General features: G+C 36.3%; 1 protein-coding gene across 1 annotated transcript in view; it reads right to left on the reverse strand.

Moving 5' to 3' along the window:
• Positions 1–19,834, reverse strand: part of MPP5 (membrane palmitoylated protein 5) — a 29,454-nt gene extending 9,620 nt beyond the window's left edge. The window contains exons 1-7 of the mRNA XM_008927108.4: positions 19,322–19,834; positions 12,036–12,244; positions 6,365–6,442; positions 5,506–5,652; positions 4,707–4,868; positions 1,679–1,756; positions 586–769 (exon numbers count right to left, since the gene is read on the reverse strand). Coding sequence (XP_008925356.2) covers positions 586–769; positions 1,679–1,756; positions 4,707–4,868; positions 5,506–5,652; positions 6,365–6,442; positions 12,036–12,244; positions 19,322–19,688 — 1,225 coding nt within the window. The 5' untranslated portion in view covers positions 19,689–19,834. The remainder of the gene's footprint in view (positions 1–585; positions 770–1,678; positions 1,757–4,706; positions 4,869–5,505; positions 5,653–6,364; positions 6,443–12,035; positions 12,245–19,321) is intronic.
• Between the last annotated feature and the right edge of the window lie 7,574 nt (positions 19,835–27,408).

Below are 27,408 nucleotides of genomic sequence, written 5' to 3' on the forward strand. Positions count from 1 at the left end.
TGAGCAGATCTTAAATGGACTAGAGCACAATAATATTGCAATGCAAAAATTATAAACTGACTTGAAGTCAAAACTCTGAAAACCCTGTTACTTGAAGGCCCTCAACAATGAAAAAGAAAGCCTGACTGTTACAAACAACTAAAGCCCTTTGGTAAGTGAAAATATACAGAAAAGTCACCAAAAAAAAGATACTGTATCAAGTAGTTTTAACAAAGTAAGAAACCTCACAGCTGCACCCAACTCCAGAGAACTGGGTTACAGTCCCCTGTCTCTGCTGCAGCCAGAGGGAACTCTGAATCCAGAGTCCCCACAGGGTGGAGGAATAAAGGAAGAGGACATTAGCTGTTGAAAGGTGACCTGCAGTGGCAGCAGCAGCCTTACTCTGGTTTAACAGTGATAACGCAGCGATGCTTTTAAAAAGTCAACTTTTAAGTGACTTAATAACCTGCAGTAGGCTCTGATGCAAAAGGTTCAGTGTCACAGACATTTGAGGCAATGGATATTTAAGGGTATACAAGTTCTTTGAAAACCTGACAGCTCCTGTGGCTATGAGAACTGTCAAGCCTTTTCTAGAGCTTTATTTACCAGGGATAAGGCCTGCCAACGGCTGGTTATCTTCATCTCCATCTCTGTAAGCCTGCCACCAGTTTGGATCTTCTTGACTGATCACATGGAGAATGTCGCCTTTTTGAAAAGACAGGCCTAACTCTCGGCAGGGGACGTAAGGGTCATCAGAGGGATCATAGTCAAAATGCGCTTTCACATGTATCTGTGGGAGAGCAAATGTAAAATCAGAAAAAAAACCACCCCAGTGACTTCTGAAGAATTACACCCCCTCTTCCTTGACTGCACTGGAGCTCTAATATATTTAAACCTCCAAGATTCTATAAAATGCAAACTTTATCTGGGGCATACAGGAGTACTGGAATGAAAACATTACCTGTGTTAGCAATGGAAAAGACACACTTTTGCTAGGTTGGACATAAAGGCTTGAATTTAACTCTCGGTAATTCTAAACTCCATGAAATTTCCTCACCATTTCAGGAGGCAACTTCCCCCCCCGCCCCAATCTACTGATTTTAAGTTCTTTGCATTCAAAAATTATCAGAGATATTCTAATTGGTTAAAATACCTAATAAACACACAGACTGAAACTAATATCCTGGGCTTTAAGTGAAGTTTCACTTGTACAGTATTTTGTCACCAATCACTAATGTCTGGGCATTTTTTCTTCAAACTGTTAAAACCATCTCAAGAAAAGTATGTTAGACAAAAAGATAATAAACAAAGCTTCCAGCATACAAACTTTTCCTCTCAAAGCATATTTGCAAGTTCCATTGATCCATTTTCTTTTAATACATACATGCATATATATATATATATACATAAAATAGAGAAATTCGTAAATTCAAAATAAATTCAGAACCACACAAAGTTCTACTTTTACAACTTCTTCCTATTTTAGAAACTCAGTTAAAATCATACTAAGAGTTTCAGCTTAAGACATCAATAATTTTCAACAGTTAATTCAGGTGTCAGTCTGGTAACAAATCAAGTTAAATGTTTAAGTTTTGGTTTTGTTCCACAATGTAAATGACCTAGTGAAGAACTTTCTACACATTACTGGTAAAATAAATTATGTATCACCAAGCACAAGAACACATGTAGAGCTACTTACAACTGTTTCCTTCACAGGAGGTGGCTTGCTCTGCTGACTGGGAATCAATACAAAGGTCAGAGTACCGTGCATGTCGGCCTGAGAGGAAAAATAGGCTCTTCATATACAGTATCAAAATATGATTTAACCTTAGGAATTTTAATAAATAATCTATTTTAGGAAATGCTTTAAAAATCCCCATAAAGGGTTGCTCCTAACAGCGCATCATCTATCCCTTAACTGGTTTAAAATACATAGTACAAATACAGATGCAGTGATTCTGTCAGGCTAAAAAGCCAAATGTTGATACTCAAGATTTTAAAAGCCTAGCATTCTATTAACTGCTTCTATCTGAAATGGTGAAACTGGAATTCTGTCAAGCAGAGACTCAGGAGAAATGGATAACAATATTCTCTTGTTCTGTTCAAAAATACCAACAAGTGGATCTACACTGGGAAGAAAAAATATATTAAAAATATTATTTTTCTAGAATTGTTTAAATGGAACAGTATATTCAAATCTAAAGATTTCTACTACGATTTTATGCTGTTAGCATTATTAAAGAATGCAAAACACTGTTTAAAAATTTAACTAATATACTCAAATCCTGCACATGTGAAGTACTTGATATCAACACTGTAGTCACCCTTGCAAAATGCATGTATCTCAAAAAATTCAGACCTAAGGCTTAAAAAAAGTAAATGTAACTGAACATAACATGATGAGGCTGCGGGAAAGGAAAATCCACTATTTTCAGTCAGCATGCACAGTTCCATGAAGAATGCATATAATCTCACACTGATCATGTGAATAGTCTAAAGTCACATGTAGTTTATTATCATTTGACTAGAAAGTAATGAGGCAAAACTAAGGAGGTCAGTAATTTCCTTCTCCAGTGCTTAAGTATTCTGGGGGGGGGTCTAAAGTATTTTAAAACTTTATTTCCACATTAAAAAATACAAGTGACAACATATAAAGAATTAAAAGTATTATTTTAAATTAATTGTATTAAAAATATATTTAAAGAAATATAAACATAAGGTTATGTTTATTTTTTTTTAATTTTCAGCAAGTAATTTTCTCTTATGCTAATGTATTGTGGCTTTAAACCTTTTATTTTTTTACCCTAGGCTGCAGGAGCTGCTCAGGAGCAGAATAAGCTCTCTGCAGAGAACTAAACTGCCAGAGTTGAATTACCTGTTAATCACCTACACAACACTATTTTCAGAGGACATAGCTAAATATGGCTTGAAAAAAACCCAAACAGATGGAAACAGAGACAATTACAGAATATAAAGAATCTCAGGTATCTCTGATCCAAAAAACACATGGACATTAAAGGCTTTTCAAAGAACTGTAAGAATCTTTCTAAACAGCATAAAAATTAAAAACAATTGACAAAAACCTCCAAACTCCACACATTTCTTCCTCTACTTCCTTCCACTTGACCTCATTGCATGAATTAGCTGAAAAATTCTATCAGCAAATTTCAGAAAAAAGTCCAACTGAAGATGAAAATTGTCCATTAAAAACTAGTGTCTTAGTGTACCATAAGACAATTTCATCTATGGATATCGCTGCCTGTTCTTCCTACAATGACACAACTTAGAGCAGAACCCAGGTCTTTTCCTGATTCTGTATGTATGTAGAACATAAATCTACTAAGTGATTTGAAGATTTACTAAATGTATTTTTCCTCTCTTTTTCCCCCCAAAGAACCCTATTAAATAAGTGCTTGTTCATATTTCCAATGTTTTGTGTCAAAGTTATAAATTAACTTCAAAAAGAATTGTCATTTGCATCTGTTTTCACTTGGACAGAATGGTCTTGCCTGCTGCCAACTTGGACAACAGATTCATAGTTAAGTTCCAGGTGTCCCATCTTGGACACTGATCCATAGTAGGTGCCAGGGAAAACAGAAAGCAAGTGCAACTGGGCAACAGAAAATACTGGTAATTGCCAGCTTTTGACATTCTGTCTCACAGGACCTTTTTGAAAACAAGTACCTCTGCATTTACTGATTCCTGACAGATTTCTTGCTTGCAGTTTTGCCCAGCTGCTTTTCAACTGAATTCTTGTCATGAATGGTGTAATGAACAGAAAAACGTCTCTGTTAGCAAACTGCTAGACAAAAGGGCTTTTATCAGGAGGGAAAGAATAAGAAGTCTAGTCATGTAAAGATCCCATGTGATACAATTTGTGGTGGGTTAAGTCTGGTCTGGCTTGCAACTTAAGCACTTATCAGCTGCTAATGCACTCTTGCTTCTCAGCAGGATGGGCAGAGAATTGGAAGATCAAATGCAAGAAAAAAACCTCATGGGTCAAGGTAAAGAGAGTTTAACAAGTGAAGGAGAAAAACCCCAACCCAACTAGTAATGCAAAAGCAGTCACTCACCACCCAGTTTTTACTGCTCAGCATGAAATAATGTGGCAAGATACATCACTGAGGTCAATTTGGGTCAGCTGTTCCAGTGTGTCCCCTCCCAGCCTTGTGCTCACCCCAGCCTACTTCCAGGCAGGGCATAGAGTGAGAAACAGAGAAGGCCTTGACACTGTGCAAGCACTGTTCAGCAATACCTAAAATACTGGTGCTTATCAACACTGTTTCAGTCTAAAATCAGCCTAAAACACAGCATCATATAAAGTGCTATGAAGAAAATTACCTCCATCCCAGCCACACACTACCACAATCACACAGCCACACATTTATTAATTGTGGACTCAACCAAAGACAAAGATGAAAAGTCATGGCTTTTCAGAGCTAAACAAAGGTTTTCTTAGAAATCACTAGAACTAAGTCTAAAGATAATAGCTTGGTTCTTCCACATTTGTGGGCTTCACTTTTGCAGATAATTGCCATTATACTTATCAATATCATCTTATGCATCAGAAAGAAAACTTGAAACGGCCCTTTATGTATAAACACCAGCTACTAGAATGACAATATTTTTGAAGCTAAATATGAGTAAAATGACAAGTAGAGTGAACAGGCATTAGACTTATGAAATGACTATTTGTTGCACAGAAAATAAGAAGTGTTTCAACTTACCAGCAAGTCAAAAACTTCATTGACATCTTTTCCACGAATCTCAATGCCATTGATCTCCAGAACTTCATCCCCTTCATGTAACAGCCCACTCTTCTCCGCAGCACCTCCTTTCACTATTCGACTAATGATAACAGAATCCATTTCATTGCGAACAGTAGCACCCTGTGTAGTAGCAACACATTCTGAATTTATTATATATATAAAACTCAAAGCCATCTATTGTATATATTCCAAGACAGTGAAGGAACTATGCTGAAATAAAATGCAAGTTAAGAGCTCAGATGTATACACCCAATGCTCCAATTCAGAAAAACACTGCTTAACTCCTTCACTAAAAATTGAAGAATTTAATTGCTCCGCACCATAAGATTATTTTTTTTAGAAACATAGTCCTAAGGAAACATTCATTTGAAAGATGCAAATAGAAGATGATATCACTAAAAAAAAACACCAAACCAAAACCAGAAACCAACCAACGATAAAAACTCACACCCAGTTGGCACAAGGCTCTAAGCTCCCCTTCAGCCAAGCTTGGTATAGTGACTCATGTCAAGAAGATCTGTCCAAATCCAAGCTTACAGAAGCTGAACAGATTTTACACGTTCATATGGCTACTGCTAAATGAAGTTAAACACAGGTTTACCGTCTGTGACTGTTTTTCATTTTGGAGGGAAGGAGGAAGAGTGTTTACAAGTCAAACATTACCTTCATATTCAAATTCCAAAAGTTTCATAGCAATCTGAAAAGGATAAAAAAGCTTACTTCCTTTACATATAGCTTAGTGAGTACCAGTACTTACCAATGGAATATCCCGAGCTTTCTCAATGCGAACTATTTTAACCGTCTCCCCTCCGTACACACCAACATTCTCATAAATTTTTTCATCTGTCATAGGCTCTGGTTGCATTTCTTGTTCTGCAACTTTATCATGAGCCAGTAAAAGTGCCTGGTGTTAAACAAAATCAATTCAATTACAGAAAATGTCACACTTGATATGTATACAAAATAGTACAGTTCGATGAAATTCTGCAATTTCAATAGTCTCTGCAGGGTATAGAATACTGTAAACTGACTCAAGCAATAAAAAAAAATAATTTATCACAGCTATGTAGCACCTACTGCTTTTCAAAACTTTTCTTTCAAATTGGAAAATAATAAAAAAGCAATTTTGAACACAACTGTGACTGTACTTCTAGCTTCTCTGTACAAAAAAACCCAGACACCAGTTTACTATGTATGTGACTGCAGATTCAGACATAATAAGTTTTGCAGTGAAAACCAGTTGCATCACCACCCCAGGACAAAAGTCCCTTTATGCATCCTATGGTAAGCATGAAACAGCTGTCAAAGGTAAAAACATAGATAAGCAAAGCAGCTCATGTGTTGCCCTGTTGCTACTGATCAACTGCTACATTGTTTATGTGCAAATTATCCTGTAAAACTTGTAGACTGTAGCAAGGGCTAAATATAATAATAAACTACACTTGATTAGAAATTTTCATTGGTTTCTGGAAATTGGAAACTCCTCATCCTAGAAAAATGAAGGTTGAGGCATAAAATCCATCCTTGCCCAGTCAGCCCAAGACAGCTTATTTTTTGCAAATGAAAACAGCAATAAGAAATACATCCATCATATTAGAAGTTTCATTTTGTTTTACCTGCATATGAGGGGCATTCAGCAAAGCATTAAGCTCCTGTCCATCCTTATGGTGGCTGGGTTTCAAAACACACTGTACCTAAAAAGAAATCAAGTAGTAAAACTCTCAATCTACCCAGTGATTTATCAACCCTCCCTTGTCTACTCAAGCACAACCCTCTACTTGCCATTACTCATTTCACTGAAAATAAAGTATATCCATGTAGTTACAATGGCTGCAGATTGAAGCTAATCTGGTACACATCAGGAAAACATGCAATGACACCACAGGACTAATTCAGCACATCTTGCCTCAGTAATTATCTACCAAATCTAAGCTGGTACCCAGTATATCACACAGATTTGTCAATACCAGAGACTGGCAATGGGCTCAGGTATCACAAAAATGCACACAAAAAGAATTAAACTCTAGAAAGTTAGTGAAAGTTAGTGATTTCACGTTAGTGGAATCAATCACAATGTGTTATGTGAATATGCTGGGCTTTTAAACTGGAGTAATTTCTTAATGTGACAAGCCTGTCTCTTCCTTAAAAGAAGACTATGATATCCTTATTATGCAAACTATTTCCACCAACATCAAGGTCAAAGATTCTGAGACAGGTTTTGCAATGCATCCAGAACTCCTGCCTCAAGTGTACAAATCAAAACTTCAAGAAGTCCCTCCCTGAAAACCTGGTTTCTTCGGCTGGTTCCAAAATCATCTACCTTAACACAAGGACAGGTTTTGCTCAAGCAGCTTCCATTGCCAAAATAGGTTTTCCGTCTCATACAGTTACCAAACAAGCCTTGCCATCATCTCTTGCAAATACTGGTATGCTCATAGAGAAAGCCAGGAGCAGGGAAGTCCTCCTTATGGAAAGGTGAGGCTGAAGAAGATACTTTCCATAACCATTATCCTCTGGCTTAATCTGACCAAAGGCACACAAGTCCAACAGCACAAATGAACACAGACACATCAAGAGCAGATTATACATATCAGAGCAGCAGCTTTCAGAGATAGAAAACAGTTTTTTCCAAGAGCTTTTTACTCCTACAGATGAGGTAACGTGCCATCAGAGAATTGAGAAACTAAAAGTTTCAAAGAGAAAATAAAGCATTTTGTATGATCTAGCAACATCCAAGGGACAGCCTCTAGCCTAGGAGCAATTATCTACAGAAATGCTAACAACTCTCTTGGATGCAACTAGATGGCAGTACTGAGAAAAGTCAAGAAAATGTTAAATACTAGCAGAAGCCTCTAAATGAACTGTTTCCATGGAGCAGGATCCTCACATAGCCAACCAAACACTGCCTCGTGGAACATGTTCCCATGCTTAGCAATAAACCTGGCATAACCTCCTAATGCCTTCCTTCTGACATCCCTAGAGCATATCTCATGGTGAATGTAGTATACCTCAGAATAGCCAAACAAGAAGACAGATTTAAATTATTTTAAAGTGATTTCTCTAAAATCCTAGAGAACAGAAAGAAGTCAGTTTCACAGATGTCTGACTTCAGTCATACCTCTGGATTAGCCAGGAAGCTATTACGCCTGGCTCAGAGTAAATTTTAGAGTGTCACATAGCAGACAGAGCTCTGTAAAGGACATATTTCACTAACAAGTTGTCCTGTGTAAACAGAAAAGAGTCTTCTATACAACAGACTTTCTCATAGAGGCTTATTTAAGGTCTCTTAACTTTCAAAGGACTTCGAATTCCTTTATTGAAGAAGACACAAGAAGCTTAATTTAAAGCCTTATTTATCCAATCTTTATGACCTTTTTACAGGAAAGCCTACTCAGAAAGCAACTTGAAAGTCCTGCAAGCAAGACGACCTTCTGAATGCAAGGTCAGAGGCTGGGGATTTGGCAGTAGAAAAGAAAGCAACCTGGTCCAACCAGTTATTCTGTGTGTGGTGAACATCCTTTATTCAAGTTGAATTTCGTCTTTGAATAATTTGATTATTCAAAACTTTATTGGCTCCTCCCTTCTTTAAGAGAAAGATACATCTCTTATTTGTTTATTTAATGAAGCGCCAGGAAGGCTTTAGGTTGCCAAATACACCACCTATCACACCAGTATTGCTGCATGCCAGAGTCCTTTGTAACTCATGGTAATGAATCCCACAGTTTTATCAGACTAAGAAATTTGAAGTAGCCTGTCATTCCAGAAGCAAATCACCACATAAAGCATGAATTGCACTGAATATGTGGCAATGCTTGTATTTTCTTAACTCTTCAGACTAGTTTTTATTGTTAATTATGTTAACTTTAGTTCAAGCAGCCTTCCAAAAGCTATCAATTTGGTTTCACTATACACACCACAGTTTGGAGGCATGTATGGTGGAGGCATGTGCTGGAGTGATATTGAACATTCAGAATTTAACTGCACCTGCAAAATCCTGTTTTTGTTTACTCTCAGGTGAGCAGGACTGTTGGATGGAATGTACACATATTAGTGCACTTACACCAGAAGTTACAAGCTTCCAGTGCATCCCCTCAAAAGTACTGATCTGGTTTATTTGCTTGAATTTGCAGAAGCAACAGTAACAAATCCAAAACATTTAGAAACATAGCCTATATAAATTGAACCTATTACATACACTTAATAGCAAAAACATCTTTAAGGTATTTGGTATGTCCTGTTACAGGTCAAAAATTATAAACTGTCTGGAATGCTGCATCAAATATTCTCACAAGGTCAAGATTCAGACCATGTTCCCATAATCCTTGCCCCCATCTTGGTCAAGTTTAAATGGATTTAAAATCAGTTTAATTACACTTGATGTTTACTGGCTATTTTTATTTAAGATTTTGACTACACCCCATTACATGAAGATAAGCTTTCTCAAATAAATTCCTTAAGCTCAAGTGCTTCATTCCACCTTTTTAATTCAATTAAAGTTTCTTTTAAAAAAAGGAAAAGTCTTGACCTATTTCTGTCTGGTTATCAGAATTAGTGGGAAAAGTTAACTGTACAGGTGTACTACTCATTTTAAGTATTTCAAAAGAGGACTAGAAAATTTTTTTAAAAAGTACACTTACGTAACTAATATTACTTCTGTTCTAAAAGCAAGGATGCTTCATGTTGCCTTCTGAAAACTGTTGCCTGCTGCAAACTGCCTTTGCCTGTTAGAGCTCTTCTCTTCCACAGCACATAGCCTCAAACAAAATATGTCTGCGGCTTTAAATTAGGGCACACACCCCAAAACAGTTTCAGAGTTATACACTGTCACTGATGACCTGTGCACTAAAATATGCACACTAGCACTACCTGCCATTTAAAATTAATGTCATGCACGTATCTGCTATTCTTCGTCCTTGTAATGTCTTGTGGCTTTATCATAAAGATGTTATCAGTATCTTAAATCCAGGCTTCTGCAAATGTCTCTTCAAAAACACCCCGAAGTAAGTAAATGAATTGCTTTCTGGGGGAGCTTCCCATACCCATGCTCAGGGATGGAAAAAGCAAAAGACAACAAAAAATCAGAGTACAAGAAAAAACTTGGGCATGCAAGATAGACACACTGTCAGGGTTAAAAAACCCCCACACCAACAACAAACCCCAACAAAACAAAACAAAACAAAAACACCACCAACTTTTTCTAAAGCAGAAATAACTTCCTCCCATACTGCTACCATAACAAATACAGAAGTCTTTCCAAAATGAATAAAAGATCTGAAAAGCAAACATAAGATCTTCTATTCAGACAAGACAAGGAAATATAGAATGATGTGAATGAAGGCCTCAAGGTGTTCCTCCTTCTTGAGACACTTCTGTCAGACACAGAAATATTTGTCCTGAGTTTCTGGCTCTATCATTTTAGGATGTTATTTAACATATTGCAAAATACAAGTCACTTAAGTACATGAGAAGCTGAATCACTAGGAAACTAGATTACAACTGAAAATGGGCACAGACATATGCAAAATATTGACTTTTCAGGAATTTCAAGGCTGGACAAGACAGGGATGGGAGATGAAGAATCAAAATGAGTGCAGTGATATGTTTGCCTTTTATGTAATAGTCTTGCAGGTGATGATCAAATTGTGTTGGTTTAAAAACTTTGGATTAATGAAATATTTTCTTTTTGCTTAACCTTCTTCATGGACTGGTAAGAGACACAAAACTGGCTTTGCACCACCTTCTGATTTTAGGATTTACCAAATCACCTGAAAAAAAGAGAAGAATATGTTGGGAAAGTAAGGGGTAGTGAAAAATGGGGAGGAATGTGAAATTTTGAAAACAGACCTAGAGTCTTCCTAGGTATATTTTCTTCTTGGAAACTTCTATTAAGTAGCAAATAAAAGGACATCATATTCACAAAGGGGAAAAAACAGCTTTCTTAAGAGTTAACCCTTAAGAGTTATATCTGTAATTACAAAAGGAGGTTCAAAAATTCTGGCTTGTATTGAATGAAATCCCAAACTGGGCCTAAGTATAGTGGATGGCTGGGGAAGTAGCTTACAAACAGAAGTTAATTGAAAAGGTTCCTTCAGACTTACAGACACTGAAGAAGTCTAATGAGGATTCTGAAGCAGCCTACAGGCTGATGAATAAGATGGAAGGAAGCTCATATGTAAAATACTCCCACCTGGTTTTGGCACAGTCTTACTGACAAACCTAAACAGGAAAATCCTAAGCTGCAGTTTAATCAGCAAGTGCAGCTTTAAATAGCATTTAAATGATGTCCCTCAAGAATCAGTGATTTCTTCTGCAAAAGAACTTCAAACTTGCTACAATACTGTTGACTTACAAGGCTAAAGTCTAGAAAAAGGAAGGAGAGTGGAAAAATCTTTTGAAAAAAATTGCCTCATGTAGAAAGAAAACCAGACACTAAAACAAACAAACAAAACCAAACCCACCCACCAATACCCACAACCTGTTGCCATACTGAAATACCCCAACCAGTGTACCTGAGTCAGTTTGACTCACCGAGTGCTAAATGCTGGAGCCTTTATCCAGCCTTGAGATCTTGTTTTGCTGAACTACAGTGCTAGAATTGCACTGATACTGGTATTTAAGCTACCTAGTTCAAAGTTAACAAACAGATATTCATCTCAGATGTAGCCACACTTCACTGCAATATATACACGAACCAGGAAAATTGTGACAAAAGTTACTGAGCAATCCCTCAGAATATTTTAACAATTTCGAAAAAACATCAAATCTTATAAAAGAGCTGTCATCTGTCAGACAAAAAAATTAAGTGTAATCTGACCATCACAGCAGTAATTAAAACACTGAAATTAAGTATGTTGCTCACTTTAAAGCAGAATGCTTGTTTCCAGTGTGGTTGTTTTTTCAGAGATGCTTCCCCATCTAACAACCATGGTTCAAGTCAGAGGAAAGCCACAGTAAGAGAGAACTGTAACTCAATCCCTGAACGCTTGAAACAAAGAATATCGATGGTAAGAGAGTTAAATTTTCACAATCGCTTCTTTTTCCTATGTTTAAACATAGTACCTTCTCTGTTACATATCTATCCATGCTAAAAATGGAGTCCCTACCCCCAAAATATTTTTCTGGTTACTGTTTGGAAATCTGGAAAAACCAGAAACAGCAATCAGTGACTATTATAATTCCTTTCATATTCAACATTCAGTAACTCGGACAAGCTTGACGAGTACATATTTCAGCAGTAGCTATGATTATAGGTTTCACATATATCACAGGGATGCATACTGTACATACCTCTTGTGCTAGTTCATGTGCATTGGAGATGAGAGGATATGGAGGACTGGCTTTGTTCATGTGCACAGTAACAGCATTGTGTATCTTAAATGCATTCTGAAAATCGCTATTTTGGACAAGCTGTAAAATGAGCGAGATGTCCTCTTGGCTCTGAGGGTCTACCAAAACGTGCTGGATATGCTTAAGAGAAGTTAGCAGTTCTTCCACTTCTAGGTAAGAAATAACAAAATACAAATAGCATATGAGTTATCAAGATAAATAATTAAGGAATGTTTATATTAAGATTTATACTGCTGTTCAGTTTTTAAATCAGTAGTGATGTATGCAAGTTTATTAGTTATCCATATTCACTCTAATGTTTGGTAGCAGAATGTAACTGAATTACAAAAGTAGGAAAAAAAACAAACAAAAAACCCTCAAGTCAGTAAGGGAAGAGAGAAAAAAGCTGATACGCTGCTCAAATTTAAGTTCCTATTGCAGGAGCAGTTCTTCCACAAAAGAAATTGCTAATACGTGAAAGATCCCATAACTGCAGCTCACGTATAGCTAAATGTGAAAGAGGGACTACACTGCAATATGAAAATAACCACTTTGCTAAGCTAATCTTGATGCACTGAATATTCACTGATCCACCCTTCCATTTGCATCTGCCACATGTGGTAGATATGTATGTATCTCAGCCAAATACTGCCTACTTATAAAATGTGTGTTTGATAAGTTAACTACATTCAATTTATAAACATAAAATTATGCTCAGTCTTAGTACATTAAAATAAAAACAATGGAAAAATATCATGTATGAACATCTATGAGTTTTGAAAGTTATCTACACAAGAGGAAAGTCCATATTTTTTACCTGCACGAGTATGGGTTCTGCTGGGGCAATAAAATATTTTAACATTTTAATAACCAGCTTCTATATGTTTGTAAATACTACACATGTACTACATTCTTGAGTTTCAAGAATTGATCTGATGCTTTACAGGTGCTTTTCAAAGACTTTTATATTTTTTTAAACCAATCCAAATTTCTGCAAAGTATGTCACTTCTCAGTATTAGGTACTTGAGAAACTACCTGACACAAGGAATGTGAATCAAACCCAGGCGAAAAATCCTCAAGCAGACCAAAAAAACAGTGGATGTTTTGAGCCTGAAATAACATACATTATCTGAAAAAAACCTGTTCAGCCACAAGAGGCTGGTCAGCTATCTTATATTTTAATAAATGCAAGTAAGTTTGAACTTTTGAATATTGGTGGCTTTAAAAAATGAACAACAAAGAAAATCCCAAATTTTGACCTCAGTATCAACTGAGAATTTTCATCTCCCTTACTGATATGAAAATATCAGCTTTGAGAATGATTTAAGTTTTAGCAACCTTCATTTATTCATTATGAGCTAAAAAAATTAGGAATGCTATCAAGACATCAGCTAAGATGCTTTTTACATGAAAAAATCATAGTAGATTCTGTTAACTCACATGAATACTTCTGCTAAGAAGTTTCCCTTACATATTTTTAACCTCGAATTCATCAGTCCACTGAACACAAGCCTAGATTCAAAACTGTCAAGAACAAGATGAAAAATGGTTGATAAACGGGCACATGAAAACCATATGACCTAATAAAATATGTATTTCAAACAAATTTAATGGTTATTATTTCGGACAAACCATACCTACATATCTGTTGCCGATTCTAAGTTTGCAAGTTAGTCTTCTGTATTATAAAAGGAAACAAACAAGCCAGAGCTGCTGCTACTCTTTACTGTCTACAGGACAACAAAAAAAAGTAATAAAACCCCCTCTAAAACCATTTCACGCACGCTGAAAACATCCTACCCACCAAAGGTCAAGGGCTTCTTCCTGTAACCACCAAGGGAACAAAGGGCAGTAGTTGCACAGAAAGCTTGGATACCAGCTGTGCAGGATATTCCACTGGTGAAATTCAGTACAACTCACAACACTAATTAAGGTAGCCAATGTCTCACCAGGAAATTGTGTACACAATATACTGCTTACCACATGGGGAGAAATATCATTTGGAGAGAAGGATAAAGAACACTCTGCAAGTGAGAATATTTGCTAAACAGGATGATGTCAGCTGGCAAAATTCTCATCTAGTGAAGTATGCAGAGAACTAAAGCATCTCTGCAACTCATTCTCTCAAGTCTGAGGAAGGGCACTATTTTCAAGCATTAAGAAAAAAAGGTGTGTAAAACAGATGTTACTGTATAGCTCCCATTGATACCTATTCAATTAATAAACACATCAACTCAAAGTTCTGTTATTTGTTACTTTTGCTGGATTCAAAAAGCACTGAGGTGCTAGAGAAGAAACTGACTTTTTCTAACTCATCCTGCAGTTGTTATTTTACTCCATTATTTCTGAATTGTCTCTCCTTCCTTACATATCGGAAAATTCAAATACATACACATATACACACATAATTCTTTCTAATACATACATAAGATATAAATTCATATAGAAAGACATATTACACTGTATCTATAACAAAAACATCCTGTTCCTAGATACCTTTATATATTCTCTTTTTGGTACTTTGCCAGTTCCTTCTGTGCTGCCCTTCCTTACAAACTACCACAGTACTCTCTTCCCCATATAACTCCTTTCTATAGTGAGGCTTCACCTGCTGGATGCCAAAGCCTTATACCAAGTGATTTCCCACCACCACAAAAAAGCAAACAAATATACCCCTCAGCACAATTATAAAAGAGAAATAATGCTTGAAAGGAGTGAAATGAAATATTCCTCAAAAGATAGCAATTTCCTAGTCACTTGTTTAATAAAAAAACCATACACATAAAACCACATACAAATCTGGCTTTATGCATGCCTAATTCTCTCTAGGTTCCTGTTTCTAAATTCTAGATTACAGATCAGATTTTGGTGCAGAGTTTGGTTTTCTTTGTTGGTTTTGGTCTTTTTAAAATAACAATAAATTTAAAAAAAAGCCAGGTAATGAAAGACTCCATCTCTAGCTATATCCCGTTGAAAGGTTGTCTTGAGGAAAAAAAAAGTTCAGTAAAAGACTAACGTCTGCATTTACTCACAGAAAAGTCAGGGTCTTTTGCAGAATAAGTCCATTTTTTAATCGTAGATCAATCAGCAATCAAATACTGATTTTTGTCAAGTCTTCTTTTACAAGAAGTGTTGCAGCCTTTTTTCCATTAGACTATGAAATGGCTGGAATGTGACTGAGCACTGTGCAATATATGCATTAATCAAAAGACTGCCAGGGCAGAAGTATGCAACTGCAGGGGAGGACCCGCGGTCACAGCTTAACATGTTAGATTAGAAAATAAGGAACAGAAAATAAATGTTGTTTATCACCTAAAACAAAAAGTTAAGAACAGCAAGCTTAAGAAGATGGGTTTTATTATATGTCAGCACCAATATCTTCATTCCCAAGCCTTTTTATAGATCTCTAGAGTACTCTATGTGCTGGCGCCATCACTTTAATTCTCCAAATATAACTTGAATCATGGGGCTAAGAAAAAGGAGGTTTGGATAAAACAATATTTCTGAAAGTCTACTTATAACATATTTATAAATAAGTTTTGGCCAAGGTATAAAAAGCAAAAAAATAGCCGGCTTTTCCCCTAAAAAAAAAAATTCACTGAAGTCAGAAAGGATTTACTTCTGTGAAATGTCAGTTACTCATTTAACTAAGTTACCTGAATGAACTGTAGCAAACAAAAAGAGTCTACATTTTATAGAAGCGTACTGCTGTGAAAAAGTCTGTTAAATACTTATATGCACATGTTCTAGGTGCAGGGAATGTTATTTCTATTGAGACAGCTGTCTAAATCATATACTGTTTTGATAATAAACATGCCCTTTAAAATTCTTTTGATTAAGTGTCCTTTATTTTTGTAAATAAAATCTGATTTGTTTAATCTAGTCTGCCTTTTTTTTAATGAAGAAAACATTAAAGACTTGGCAAAGATCTGCCAAATTAGACATTGGCACTTAAAAAATGTTTTTAAAATTAAAAATACAGACACACAGGTCAATATTCTCACCTAAAAGACGTATCTTCAGAAGAAGCTCTATGGATTAACACACGCACACACACAAAATAAAATCAGTATTGTAAAATATATTGAACAAGGGTAGTTTAGCACCTCCATAATTCACTAGCACCTGTCCAGGTTTATTTGGGGTTTTCTAATCAAGCTCAGAGATTTGTGAAAGTGACTAAGCACTCTCACCTGGACAGCAAAACTGGAAAGAGGGAAAGAGCAGGAGCAGTGTAGATCAGAAATTCAGTAAAACCAAAGAGACAACTACAAAAAGTTCACATGCTAGCAGTTGTTTTTTTAATAAAGTTATAAGCTAGTAAGTTCCTTGGAGACCAAAAAGCTGTATACGTAAATTTAAAAAAACCTGGCCTAATTCAGGTTTTGAATAAAAAAAGCAAAAGTATTAACAATAATGGACTCAAATCCCCTCTACGAATCTGTATTATTCTGTGAGTGTATGTGTATATAAATACATATGGAGAAGATAATATCCCTAGCCTTGATACTAATCAGAAACAGACACCTTTCCGGGAAAAAAAAAGTATTCTTCCTTTGAAATTCAGCATTAGTGTCAGATGTTAGAAAGATCACTCCAGAAACTGGACATATGCTTAATAGTAGAGGAAAATTTTGGAAGAGTTCAAGCTACTGCACAAGCACTTTGCTAAATTTAAAATTTAACCTAGTTTTCATCCTTTAGGGACTATAGATGTTAGAAGACTGCAGTGTTTCACTTACAACTATTTTCTCCCATGTTTGCAACAACTCAACATCACAGTTGAGTACAATCAAAAGCACCACTCTTAATCACAGAATCACAGAGTGGGTCATTTGGTTCATTTGGTCCAACCTCCCTGCTCAAGCAGGGTCACCCTAGAGCGCATGGCACAGGACTGCATCTAGACAGTTCTTGAATATCTCCAGTGAGGGAGACTCCACAACCTCTCTGGGCAATCTGTTCCAGTGCTCAGTCACTCACACAGGAAAGAAGTTCTTCCTCATGTTCAGGTGGAACTTCCTGTGCATCAGTTTCTGCCCAATGCCTCTTATCCTATTGCTTGGCATCACTGAGAATAGCTTGGATCCATCCTCTTGTCACCCTCCCTTTAGATACTCATAGACATTGATGAGGTCCCCTCTCAGTCATCTCTTCTAAAGGCTGAACAGGTTCAGGTCCCTCAGCCTTTCCCCATGAGAGGTGTTCCAGTTCCTTAATCATCTTTGTTGCCCTCCACTGGATCCACTCCAGGAGCTCCATGTCTCTCTTGTACTGAGGAGCCCAGAACTGGACACAGTGCTCCAGGTGAGGCCTCATCAGGGCTGAGTAGAAGAACTGGATCACCTCCCTTGACCTGCTGGCCATGCTCTTCCTGATGCACTCCAGGGTACTACTGGCCTTCTTGGCCACAAGGGCACACTGCTGGCTCACAGAGTGCTAAACTATAAATCCTCTCTTATTCAATCTTAAGTCTATCCAATCCAAACGATGACAAGAACCAAATTTTAATTACAAAAGTAGAGTTTTTTCTTGTGGACAAAAATCACCTAGTCATTTTCCTTCAAGATGCATCCTATATCCTATATTGCTATTTCCTAATTTACCTCTTTCCACATACACACCTCTGTATTCTTCCTGTCTCCAGTGTTTGGTGTTTCTCTTTTCTTACATCAAATTCACAGAATCCTACTTTGATTCACACCAAGCTCTCCCCTTCTACACTTGCTGAGCCAAAACTAGTTTCCTCCTTCCAGCTTTTCACAAATACTTTCTCTGACAATCCCTCAGCTTCTCCTGCAGCCTGTACCCTTTTTAACACCTCATTGAAAGATTTTAAAACCCACCTTTCATCATCACAGTCATTTCTTCACCGTTATCTCTTCTGTTCAAACAGCTTCAGTCTATTCCAACTCCTTACTGGTTCTCAAGCATATCAGACCCATACATATTATTCCTTTCTCATCCCTCCTAGCTTCCATGGCTATCTGTTTTGCCCACTAGGCCTCCCTCCAAGTTCTCAGCATCTCAGCCATGAAAGCCAGCCCCAGCTTTCTAATTCCGAATTACTCTTTCTGTCCTTTTGCAGTTCCAATTTCAAATTCCTCCAGCAGTAAGTCTTCAGAGCTTTTGAGTTTGATTAGAAAACCCCAAATAAGCCTGGACAGGTGCTAGTGAATTATAGAGGTGCTAAACTACCCTTGCTCAGTATTTTTTACAATACTGATTTTATTTTGTGTGTGTGCATGTGTTAATCCATAGAGCTTCTTCTGAAGATACGTCTTTTAGGTGAAAATATTGACCTGTGTGTCTGTGGCTAAGCAAGTCCCAACTGAAGTCACTTCTACTGTTTGATGTCCATCTTTGCATCCTCTGCTTCGTGCTCCCTCTAAGAAGCGAATTTCACACTCGAATACCTAACACTTCACAAAGTTAATGAGGGAATTTGCTTCTTACAAAGAGATGTCTCAGAGGGAAGCTGACAAGCTGTGCACTAAAACAAGGCACACCTGCCTTGTTTGTAACTGACCCTACTTTCCACAGGAGGTTGAACAGGATGACTTCCTGATGACCCTTTCAATCTAAATTTTCCTAAAGAGGGATTTGTACAAATAAGGATTACCAGAGGCTATGGAGCTGAGACATGTCTTTAGCAGAAGTGTTGCTTGGGCACACAAATAGATGAAGTAAAAAAAGAATAAATTGGCAATTTCATAGCTATTTTTCACTCTGTGTTCTCAACTACTGGTCAACAGGAAAAAAAATTGCAAGAATGTTTAGTGTAGCCCAAAGAAAGGGCTGCCTTTTTAAAGCAGTCTGGATCTCCAAACAGGTATAGATTTGGAAATCTGAACTGGACTCCTACAAACTCCAAATGCCTCTTTTTCACTCCAGTGACACAACATATTTTATTTTAATAGATACTTACGTTTGAGGAAGAAAGGTTAGAAACTTTTTCTACTCAAGCACAGTCAAAACAATGACAGATACGAAATGGAAAGTTTCAGCATCTACTTCTTCAAAAATTCATTGTTTCCTGAATGCATCAGTTTTGAAAAGCCCCTTTGCTGAGGCACATAGCCTGATGTTTGACTAAATAAAAAAACTCAAGCCACCAAAAATCCAAAGGACCAGACTTTAAATCCGTATAGGAAAAATCAGCTGACTTAGGTTTTCAGTGGCCTAAAAGAACATTAATATCAACTAAAGATTTATTTCATTAGCCCACTCACTGCATTTTACCTACCTAGTGTCTTCACCGTGTAATGAGGACTCTCCAAAACAATTGCTTCTTCTGTGTCAAATATGGGATTATCTATACCAGTTTTAGGAGGAATTTGTGCTAGTTTCTTTAGCCTCATGGAAGCAGTAAGGTCCAGTTCTTGCTTCTTTCCCTCTTCTTCCCGTCTGCGCCTTATGTCTTCCTGTTGCTGACGGATTCGCTCAAGTTGAGCACTCCGCCGCATGGGCATCATCCTGGAGCCCAAATCCCCAGGGCAATCAACAGCCATTTCTCTGTGCTTCTGAGGTTCCTCAGGAGATGCAAGATCCACATTTTTTGTCTCACTGTCAGAATCTTCTGTGATATGTCCATTCATATGAGAAGTTGTCATGATTATTTGTAATAACGTTTACGCTCTTCAAACACAAATGTTGCTATTCGGCCAGTTTTCGTTATGATGCTGTGTGAAATCCATCATAAATTCAAAAATGCTTCCCTTCCATCACAAGATGCTTGAGAAACATCCGGGAGGAAAATCTAATGAAAGATATTCAAAAGAAGTTAATGAGTAACTGCATTAATAAGAAAACACCTAAGGTCCCCAGGCATCGGGACAATGGAACTTTTCGTCCACATTTACGTAGCACTTCTTCCCCTACTAAGAACTACAGAATCCTTATAAATCTTTTCCACACATTTTAGTAAACTTCATGTGCCAGTGTTAGAAAAGGAAGCTGTTTAAACTAATATTAAAGCCTCTTACATTCCCCAGTGAAAGCAGTGGCGATTCTGCACTTAACACAATTGCAAACCAGCAGTTTTCTGAGCATTTCCACCCAGTTTGAATTTATTCTTTCATTCTAAAAAATTCTAACACAAACCATGCTTACAATCCTAGAAACACTAAATGTGAAAAACTTGTTATAAACAACATACTCCTAAGTAGTTTAAGATGTTATACGCAAGTAAAGATATTTGCCTTTACTGTTCATAAATTGAGGCATTTTTATGTAAACATTGCTTCCCAGGTTCAGAGAAGGCAGGTCTGGCATAGAGTTCTTCCAAAAGATACTATACAAAGCGGTCTGGAACTGCACTTACACATTTCCAAATAAAGTCCTAGGAAAAGGGTTGGGCAGTTCTGGTTAGGAGCTACTCTTAATACTTCCTATAGGTATGCATTAAAGCAGGAAGAATTAAAAACAAGAGTAAAAATCCTTGTGTGGGTGTACGGATGTACGGATTTGACAGAGAATAACAATTAGTTTCTACAGTCAAGTAGTGACGTTCCACTATACCCCATCCATCTTAACCTGGTTTCTTATTTCTGATGGTTCAGGCTAAAGAACTTAATTGTCTTGATAAATATTAACCACTCAGCTCCTGAATATACTACATATAACAGTGAGTTTTGTACCACATCGCCTTTCTGTATTACAAAGCCAGTGATTCAATTAGATTGAGGATAATGTAACGTCATAAAATTAATAGATAGTTGTGTACCATCCTAGCAATACACTTAATTTTCCAAGTTATTTTAATCTTTTTTTTTTAAGTTACTGAAAGGAAATACTAGAAAATATCTCCAAGTTTTATTATACACTAGATACACTGGAAGCACTGAGACACAAAACCCCCCAAAACAACCACCAACTTTCTTAAACTGAATGTTTGTGTTTGGAGGAGTAAGAGAAAGATACTTATGCTGTAATTAAGTTAAAAATTAAATATCTGTAGTAATGTTTTGGAGGAGCAGCAATAGAAACTCCTACGCAAATTTCTGCCAGCTTGCAATTCTAAGTAAGTACAGCTTCTCATTTTCATAAGGAGTAGCACACAGCTACATACAGCAACATTGAAACAATTTCCTGTAATTGTTTCCTGTCTAGGCAATACTAAAATAGTTATTACTAAAATCTTTGAAGAAGAAAATTAAATTAAAACATTGTATGGTAGTAAAAATCCCTTTTTGGCCCTTAAAAGACACTTAACTGTACTGCATTGATGTGTTCAACATTCCCACATTCAGGAAAAAAACATGCAACAAAGAAGTCGACCAAAACCTGCATGGTACTGGGGCCAGCACTGCATGTACTTCACAATGATTTAGTGCCTATAAACTTTCAGATAATGTCCAACTTAAAAAGAACAGCTTTTCAAAGAATAATATCACAAAGTTAGCATTCAGACAGGGTTAATATAAAGCACCATGTTAAAAAAAAAACAGTCTCAAATTCAGAGAAAGGCAGATAACAATTAAGCAAAATGATCCTCGGAAAGCCACATTTCCCCTTCTGAAAGGGCAACTTCACTGTACAGAAATACCAATCCCAAAAAGGGAAGTCTCATTAGGTACAATAAAATTGCAAAGAACTCTAATTTAACTGTGGATGGAAGATTAATTCAAATTCTTTTTCATCCGCATTGTACTGGTCATAGCTTGTCTGAAGACTTTTCAAAGTTACACTCATCTCTTTTCAACTCTGACAAGCTGAAAGAAAACTCACATTCCTCACTCTATATGGTACAACCAACAGGTGTTGAAACAATTCGAGGGAATGAATAATATCCATTTAATCAGCACTAAAAAAGTCAAAACCAATATCTGAGGATATGCAGCAAGTAAAATGCAACTTTACACTCCAGCACGTGTAAGCTAAATGACGTCACACTCACTAAAGAATCTTAATCAGAAAGAATCATCAGAAAATTAAGTGGATGGTAAATATTTAATAACTGATCAAAAATATTTACAGTGAGATTAGCTACATCTCCTCCATCAAATTTAAAAGTACCAGCTAAAAAAGGGCACACTTAAACCTCAAATATTTGTATATAGAACGAGAAGATTTAAAACCCCTTTAGTTTAGTAATAAGCACTGAAGACCAGAGAAACAAAAATATAGTCTGAAGTAAATATTAACAGGCAACTTTAGTAACATTGCTTACACTTCAGTATAAGCTGCATGCAAGACACAAAGAGTATATAAATTCTTGGAACAGGGTAACCAAGACATTTAAGTGGCCTGTAATAATAGCTGCTTACTTTCAGTATTTAAGATCTGAGTCAATCAGGTAAGAAAGAAACAAAAGTTACAGAAAATGAGAACTCTCCTGCAGTCACACTTTTACAGCAATAGTCAGAAAACCACAATAAAAATTTAAAAGAGTTTCGGAGTATAAATACAAAGCATTTTAGATTTCCCAGAAAGCCAAATACCTCCGAAACAAGCAATAAACAGTACAGCAAAAAACCCACTCCAATAATACAACAGATGATACAAAATATCATGGATCGGGCAGCCTAAAATTTGATGTTACTGAAACATCAAACCAACTACATAAAAACCAGGTCCCCCAAATATAACCAGCTGGTAATCCATAAAAGCATAGGTATGCTGGAAGTCTGGAATGCTGAACAACTTCCTTTAATCAAAGAACTTCTGAAAATGGGTGACCCCTTCCAAGCCCAAGCCCATTCTTCCTTCTACTGTCTCAAGTCTGTGTCAGCCATCACAAAGCCTCATCTCCAAGAGTTCTGGAAAAATACTACTGCCCAACTGTGACAAATGAAATAAGCACATAAGGAAAAAAATTCAGATAATCTCTGAAGTCCCTCTCTACAATGGTCCTAAGAATGTAAACTGTAAAATATAAGACATGACAATGATAAAATGTTAACCTGGTCCTCAAATTAAGGGTGTGGTGTAGTTGAGCTTAAAAATAAGATTCAACTTAAGGCAGGCACCAAGAACATAAAATTTTATTCTAACCAATAAGCATGGCATCAAAAGTCTTACGATGAATAATTTCAGAAACTCTTGGTTTTTCTTTCTGAAAGTTTCTTTTGCAATTTTAAAAATTCCATGATAGTGACAATAAGTTGTTATACCAAGTCTGTTCTCTGCAAGTTGTAGATCATCCAATAAAACAGCTTTTCAGGCCAAGAGAAGTTTATTTCGTTAAATTAATACTTAGAACTATGGAGGACAATTTACAGACATATTCAATAATACAATTTTTACTACTTCGTATGTACAATCTATATAACAACATTTGTAATTAAGAGAATTCTTTTCCACTTTAGAACTTGGTAGTAACAGTTTCTATGTTTTCTAGATATGTACAAGTCTCTATTACACAGAGTTTGGTTGCTCAAAGTTTAATAGGGTTAAATCGTGGCTTTGACCATCTTCCTTTGAACTGCCGATATCTAATTGGGGAATCAGGGTTTCCACATGACATGTAGAGCTTTCCAAACAAAGGAGATTTATGGCTCTGTCTGTCCAACTTCATATCACAGGTCTTACCAACACAGTCCTGAAAAGCACATGTGAAAGTCTCTTCTTCACAGATTACTTTTACTTTTGGCCTACAGAGGAGAGTTTTTATAAACTGATAATGTTAGTACAGCCATTGAGAAAGAGCACTTCAGTCACTCTGATCACCGTCAGGCATCACATTCTGACTATGAAGTAATATCATCATCAGATTCTGACTATGAAGTAATTATAAACAGCAAACAAACCATATTTCTGATGAAAGTTCAAACCAGCAAAATTAAAGAAAAAACCCACAACTACTGTGTAGCTAACTATACCTGCTGCTCTCAAAAATACTGTATTTTACAAGCCACCAATCATTCTTCATGCTGAATTCTAAGAATGTCAGGTTCCTATCATCTTTTTAAACACCCTGAATATACAAAACAAAGCACAGACCCTGAAAGCTCTGTCAAAGAACAAACATACATAACTGTGATCACCTCGGTGTGCAACGTAGATGCTGGTATAAAATACATACTGACAGGGACAGCAACAGAAGTGCTGTAAAGTGGTTTACATTTTCACTTGCTTCCTGGGGACTGTGGCTGGTGTGCATAGCAATCCTAATTGCTTTAACAACTAAATTCTGTACAGTAAAATTAAATTTGTTTTGCTTCAGCAACTTCCAAAGAGCAAAAATGACATTTTCTGGAGGATGAGGTTTTGTGTTACATTTCGGTGGTGTTTAAAATTCTTTCAGTGCTAGAAGTATGATTAGATCTGATAGTTCCCTTTGTAAAATTCATTAAAGCTACAAATTCTGAACGACTGCAAGGAAGTTCAGTGCTTACCTCCAACTGAACGTCATTAGTTATGGCACAGATTAGAGTATAAAAGCCCAGCCTACATCTGTAATTATAATATAAACACAAAAAATATATATTTAACATCAGCACAGTGCAAAAGATTTATCATCAGCTTAAAGCCATATACTACAAGAGACATGGTATATTAAAACTTTAATTAAAAACAACTGGAAGATGAATTCTAGGCTGCTGAAGTGAATTAGAAGTTAGATTAAAATCACACACAAGATGTTTCCTGATATCTGAATTACTAATAAAATATGAGCAAAAAATTATGCTACAGATTTCTGCCATGTATTATATTAATGGCTCACATAATGGTGTGCCTTTTGGTATTTTTACTCAATATTTCAGATTTCTTAGGAAGCAAAACCTAAGTGGTAAAAATTACAAAATAACAAAGTAAAACACCTCCACAAATGGAAGCTCAGTGTAGAAACAAAAAATAATTCCCAGCTTTCCTTGCATCATCTCCCATGCACCATTTTTTCTTCAGTGGTGAATTTTTTTCTTCAACTGAATCTCCAAAAAAAAGAGACTTGGAAGCCAATTACATAAATCAAAACACAACACAAATCACGTTACACAGCATAAAATTAATCAGTATCTGATGAGAGTTAAAGACTGGACTTTATGATAGAAAATATTTCAATATTTCCTATGAAGCTTAGTAGTACCTGAAATATCTGGTACAGACTGGAGCAGCCTGATGCTTTTCAAAAACAAGTAAAAGTTACAAAACCTCTGATAACTTGATACTTTTTTTCTTTAATTAAAAAAATAAAAATTTAATGGAAAAAATAATTATCTTTACACTAGCTCTGCAACACATTCTTGAATGTGACTTCTGGTGCAGGTCGTTTTTTTCAGTCTACTATTATTATTTAGACTATTCTTTCCTGTAATTAGATGTTCCAGCATAGACTTGGTATTGGAAGAAAACTCTTCCTTTAATATCCAGCTGACTCTTAGCTCTAGTAATTTCAGAACAGAGTTCACTATTACACCTGGCAAGCACAGTAACTCTGTACAATGTGAATTTCAAAGGGCTTTCAGACATGCCAAGAGGTTTTAACATTCCATGCTCACTTACATGTGCAAGATATGCGGATCAACAGCAAAAAGGGCTAATGCCTCAAAATGAACGTAATTATCATCGTTAGCACTTTCTAAATAACAAAGCACTTTCGAAATAACAATGTTAACTTACAACTTTAAAGCACAAAGAATTAAAGCACAAAGAAATTGATAAAACTGAAAACTGAGATTTTAAGATTAGATTCCACTTTCATAAATTTTATTAACAAATTGCTCAACATGCAAGCCTGGGAAATTATAAGTGCATTTTTGTATCACACTGGTACTACATTTAACAACTGTGGTCTATTTAGACATTTAATTTTATTAGGTTTGTTTATCTGTTAAGGCAGTGGTACCAATCAAAAAAGTGACAGCTCAAGAACTGGACAGTCTACATTATCAACTTCAAAAGACACAGGTCTACTCCCTACAAAAGACATATGAACAGTGTTTTCATGAAAAAACATGCATTGATAGAAGTACATCATGTCAATCAACATCCACATCCCCAGCACCTCTCTACAGCAACTGCACCTTTGCAGTACAATAGATGGAAGATACTTTTGCAGCAGTCATATGAAGAGGAATGAACAATTAAAGCTTATTTAAACTCTTGCTAATCTCTCTGTGAAAAACATACACTGCACACTCCATTAGCAACAACCTTCCTTGGTTAGTATTGCAGCAGTGAGCTCCTTTAATCAGTTAAAAGTGACAGCACAGATCAAACAGGAAGCTTTCTTTAGTTGTAACAAATCTGACTTTCTACTGCATTTATCAATACTTTTTTTTTTCAGTTACGCGAATAACTAAAATGATTCCAAAGTTGACTGAGATTAAAAACTGTTGAAAACACTAAGAATAAATATTTTACATGCCATAATTTCTTCTTCATTTAAAATATACACAACCACTTACACATCATCATTAATTTCTGCTTTTTAGACCAAATGAAAGATAGACAGCAAGGGAAATAAAGTTTCAGCTGGGTTGAGAGGGAATGACAACAGAAACAAATTTGAGCAGGCCTCAAGGAGGTTATTGTTAAAAATCACAGCTAGACAGAAAAACTTAAAAGACTCTTGTCAAGGTCATTTAAGCATATTTTACAATTCAGTAATATAGTATTTAGGTTCTGTACATATTTTGCCATCTGTTTTCTCAATAAAGCCCTGACATAGTCGAACACTTAGGTGCTGACAAGCCCTAAACTGTGGTGAGGAGCACAGCAGAGGGCAGTCTCTGCAGCAATTAATGAGAACCCGAGAAAAAAAGAACAAAACTATTTCAAAAAGGAGCTCACAGAAACATCCAAACTACAGCTCATTAAATGGTCTGACATCACATCACCCCAAAACAGCACACAGATATGCCACCCTAGCATCCCACTATGGTTTAGATTAATAGGCTACAACTATGCATACTTTTGAATATCCATATCTAATCAATTCTTTAGCAACAACAATCCCTGTGACAAGAAACAATTATTTTATACATAGATATGAGTAGATAAGATGGATGTCTCCAGGCTGCAATGAAAAGATGACAGAACAGTGAAAATAAAAAGGAATTACTTTAATTTAGCAGTTACTTAAAATGTTTAGAAACCTTCAAGCATAACAAATGAAGACTAAAGAAATTCCTAGAATTCCAGGGATTGTTAACAGATCTCACAGGGCAGCAAGAAGCATGATAACAAGACAGTAATTTCTTATCACCTATTCACAGTTTAGACTTCAGCTTTCATTGTCTTAAAAGTAAATATGCCTGTCCTTGCTTTAAACAGGGATTATACTCTTTCTGAAATTAAAAATATTGCTGCTATTTTAGTTCTCTAGTAAGATTCCCCTACCCCTTTCAAACTGTATCCTTGTTCGCTCAGGCTCTTGCACCCTGGTCT

Source organism: Manacus vitellinus, unplaced genomic scaffold (genome assembly GCF_001715985.3).
Source record: "Manacus vitellinus isolate BGI_N305 unplaced genomic scaffold, ASM171598v3 scaffold_6_pilon, whole genome shotgun sequence".
NCBI lineage: Eukaryota > Metazoa > Chordata > Aves > Passeriformes > Pipridae > Manacus > Manacus vitellinus.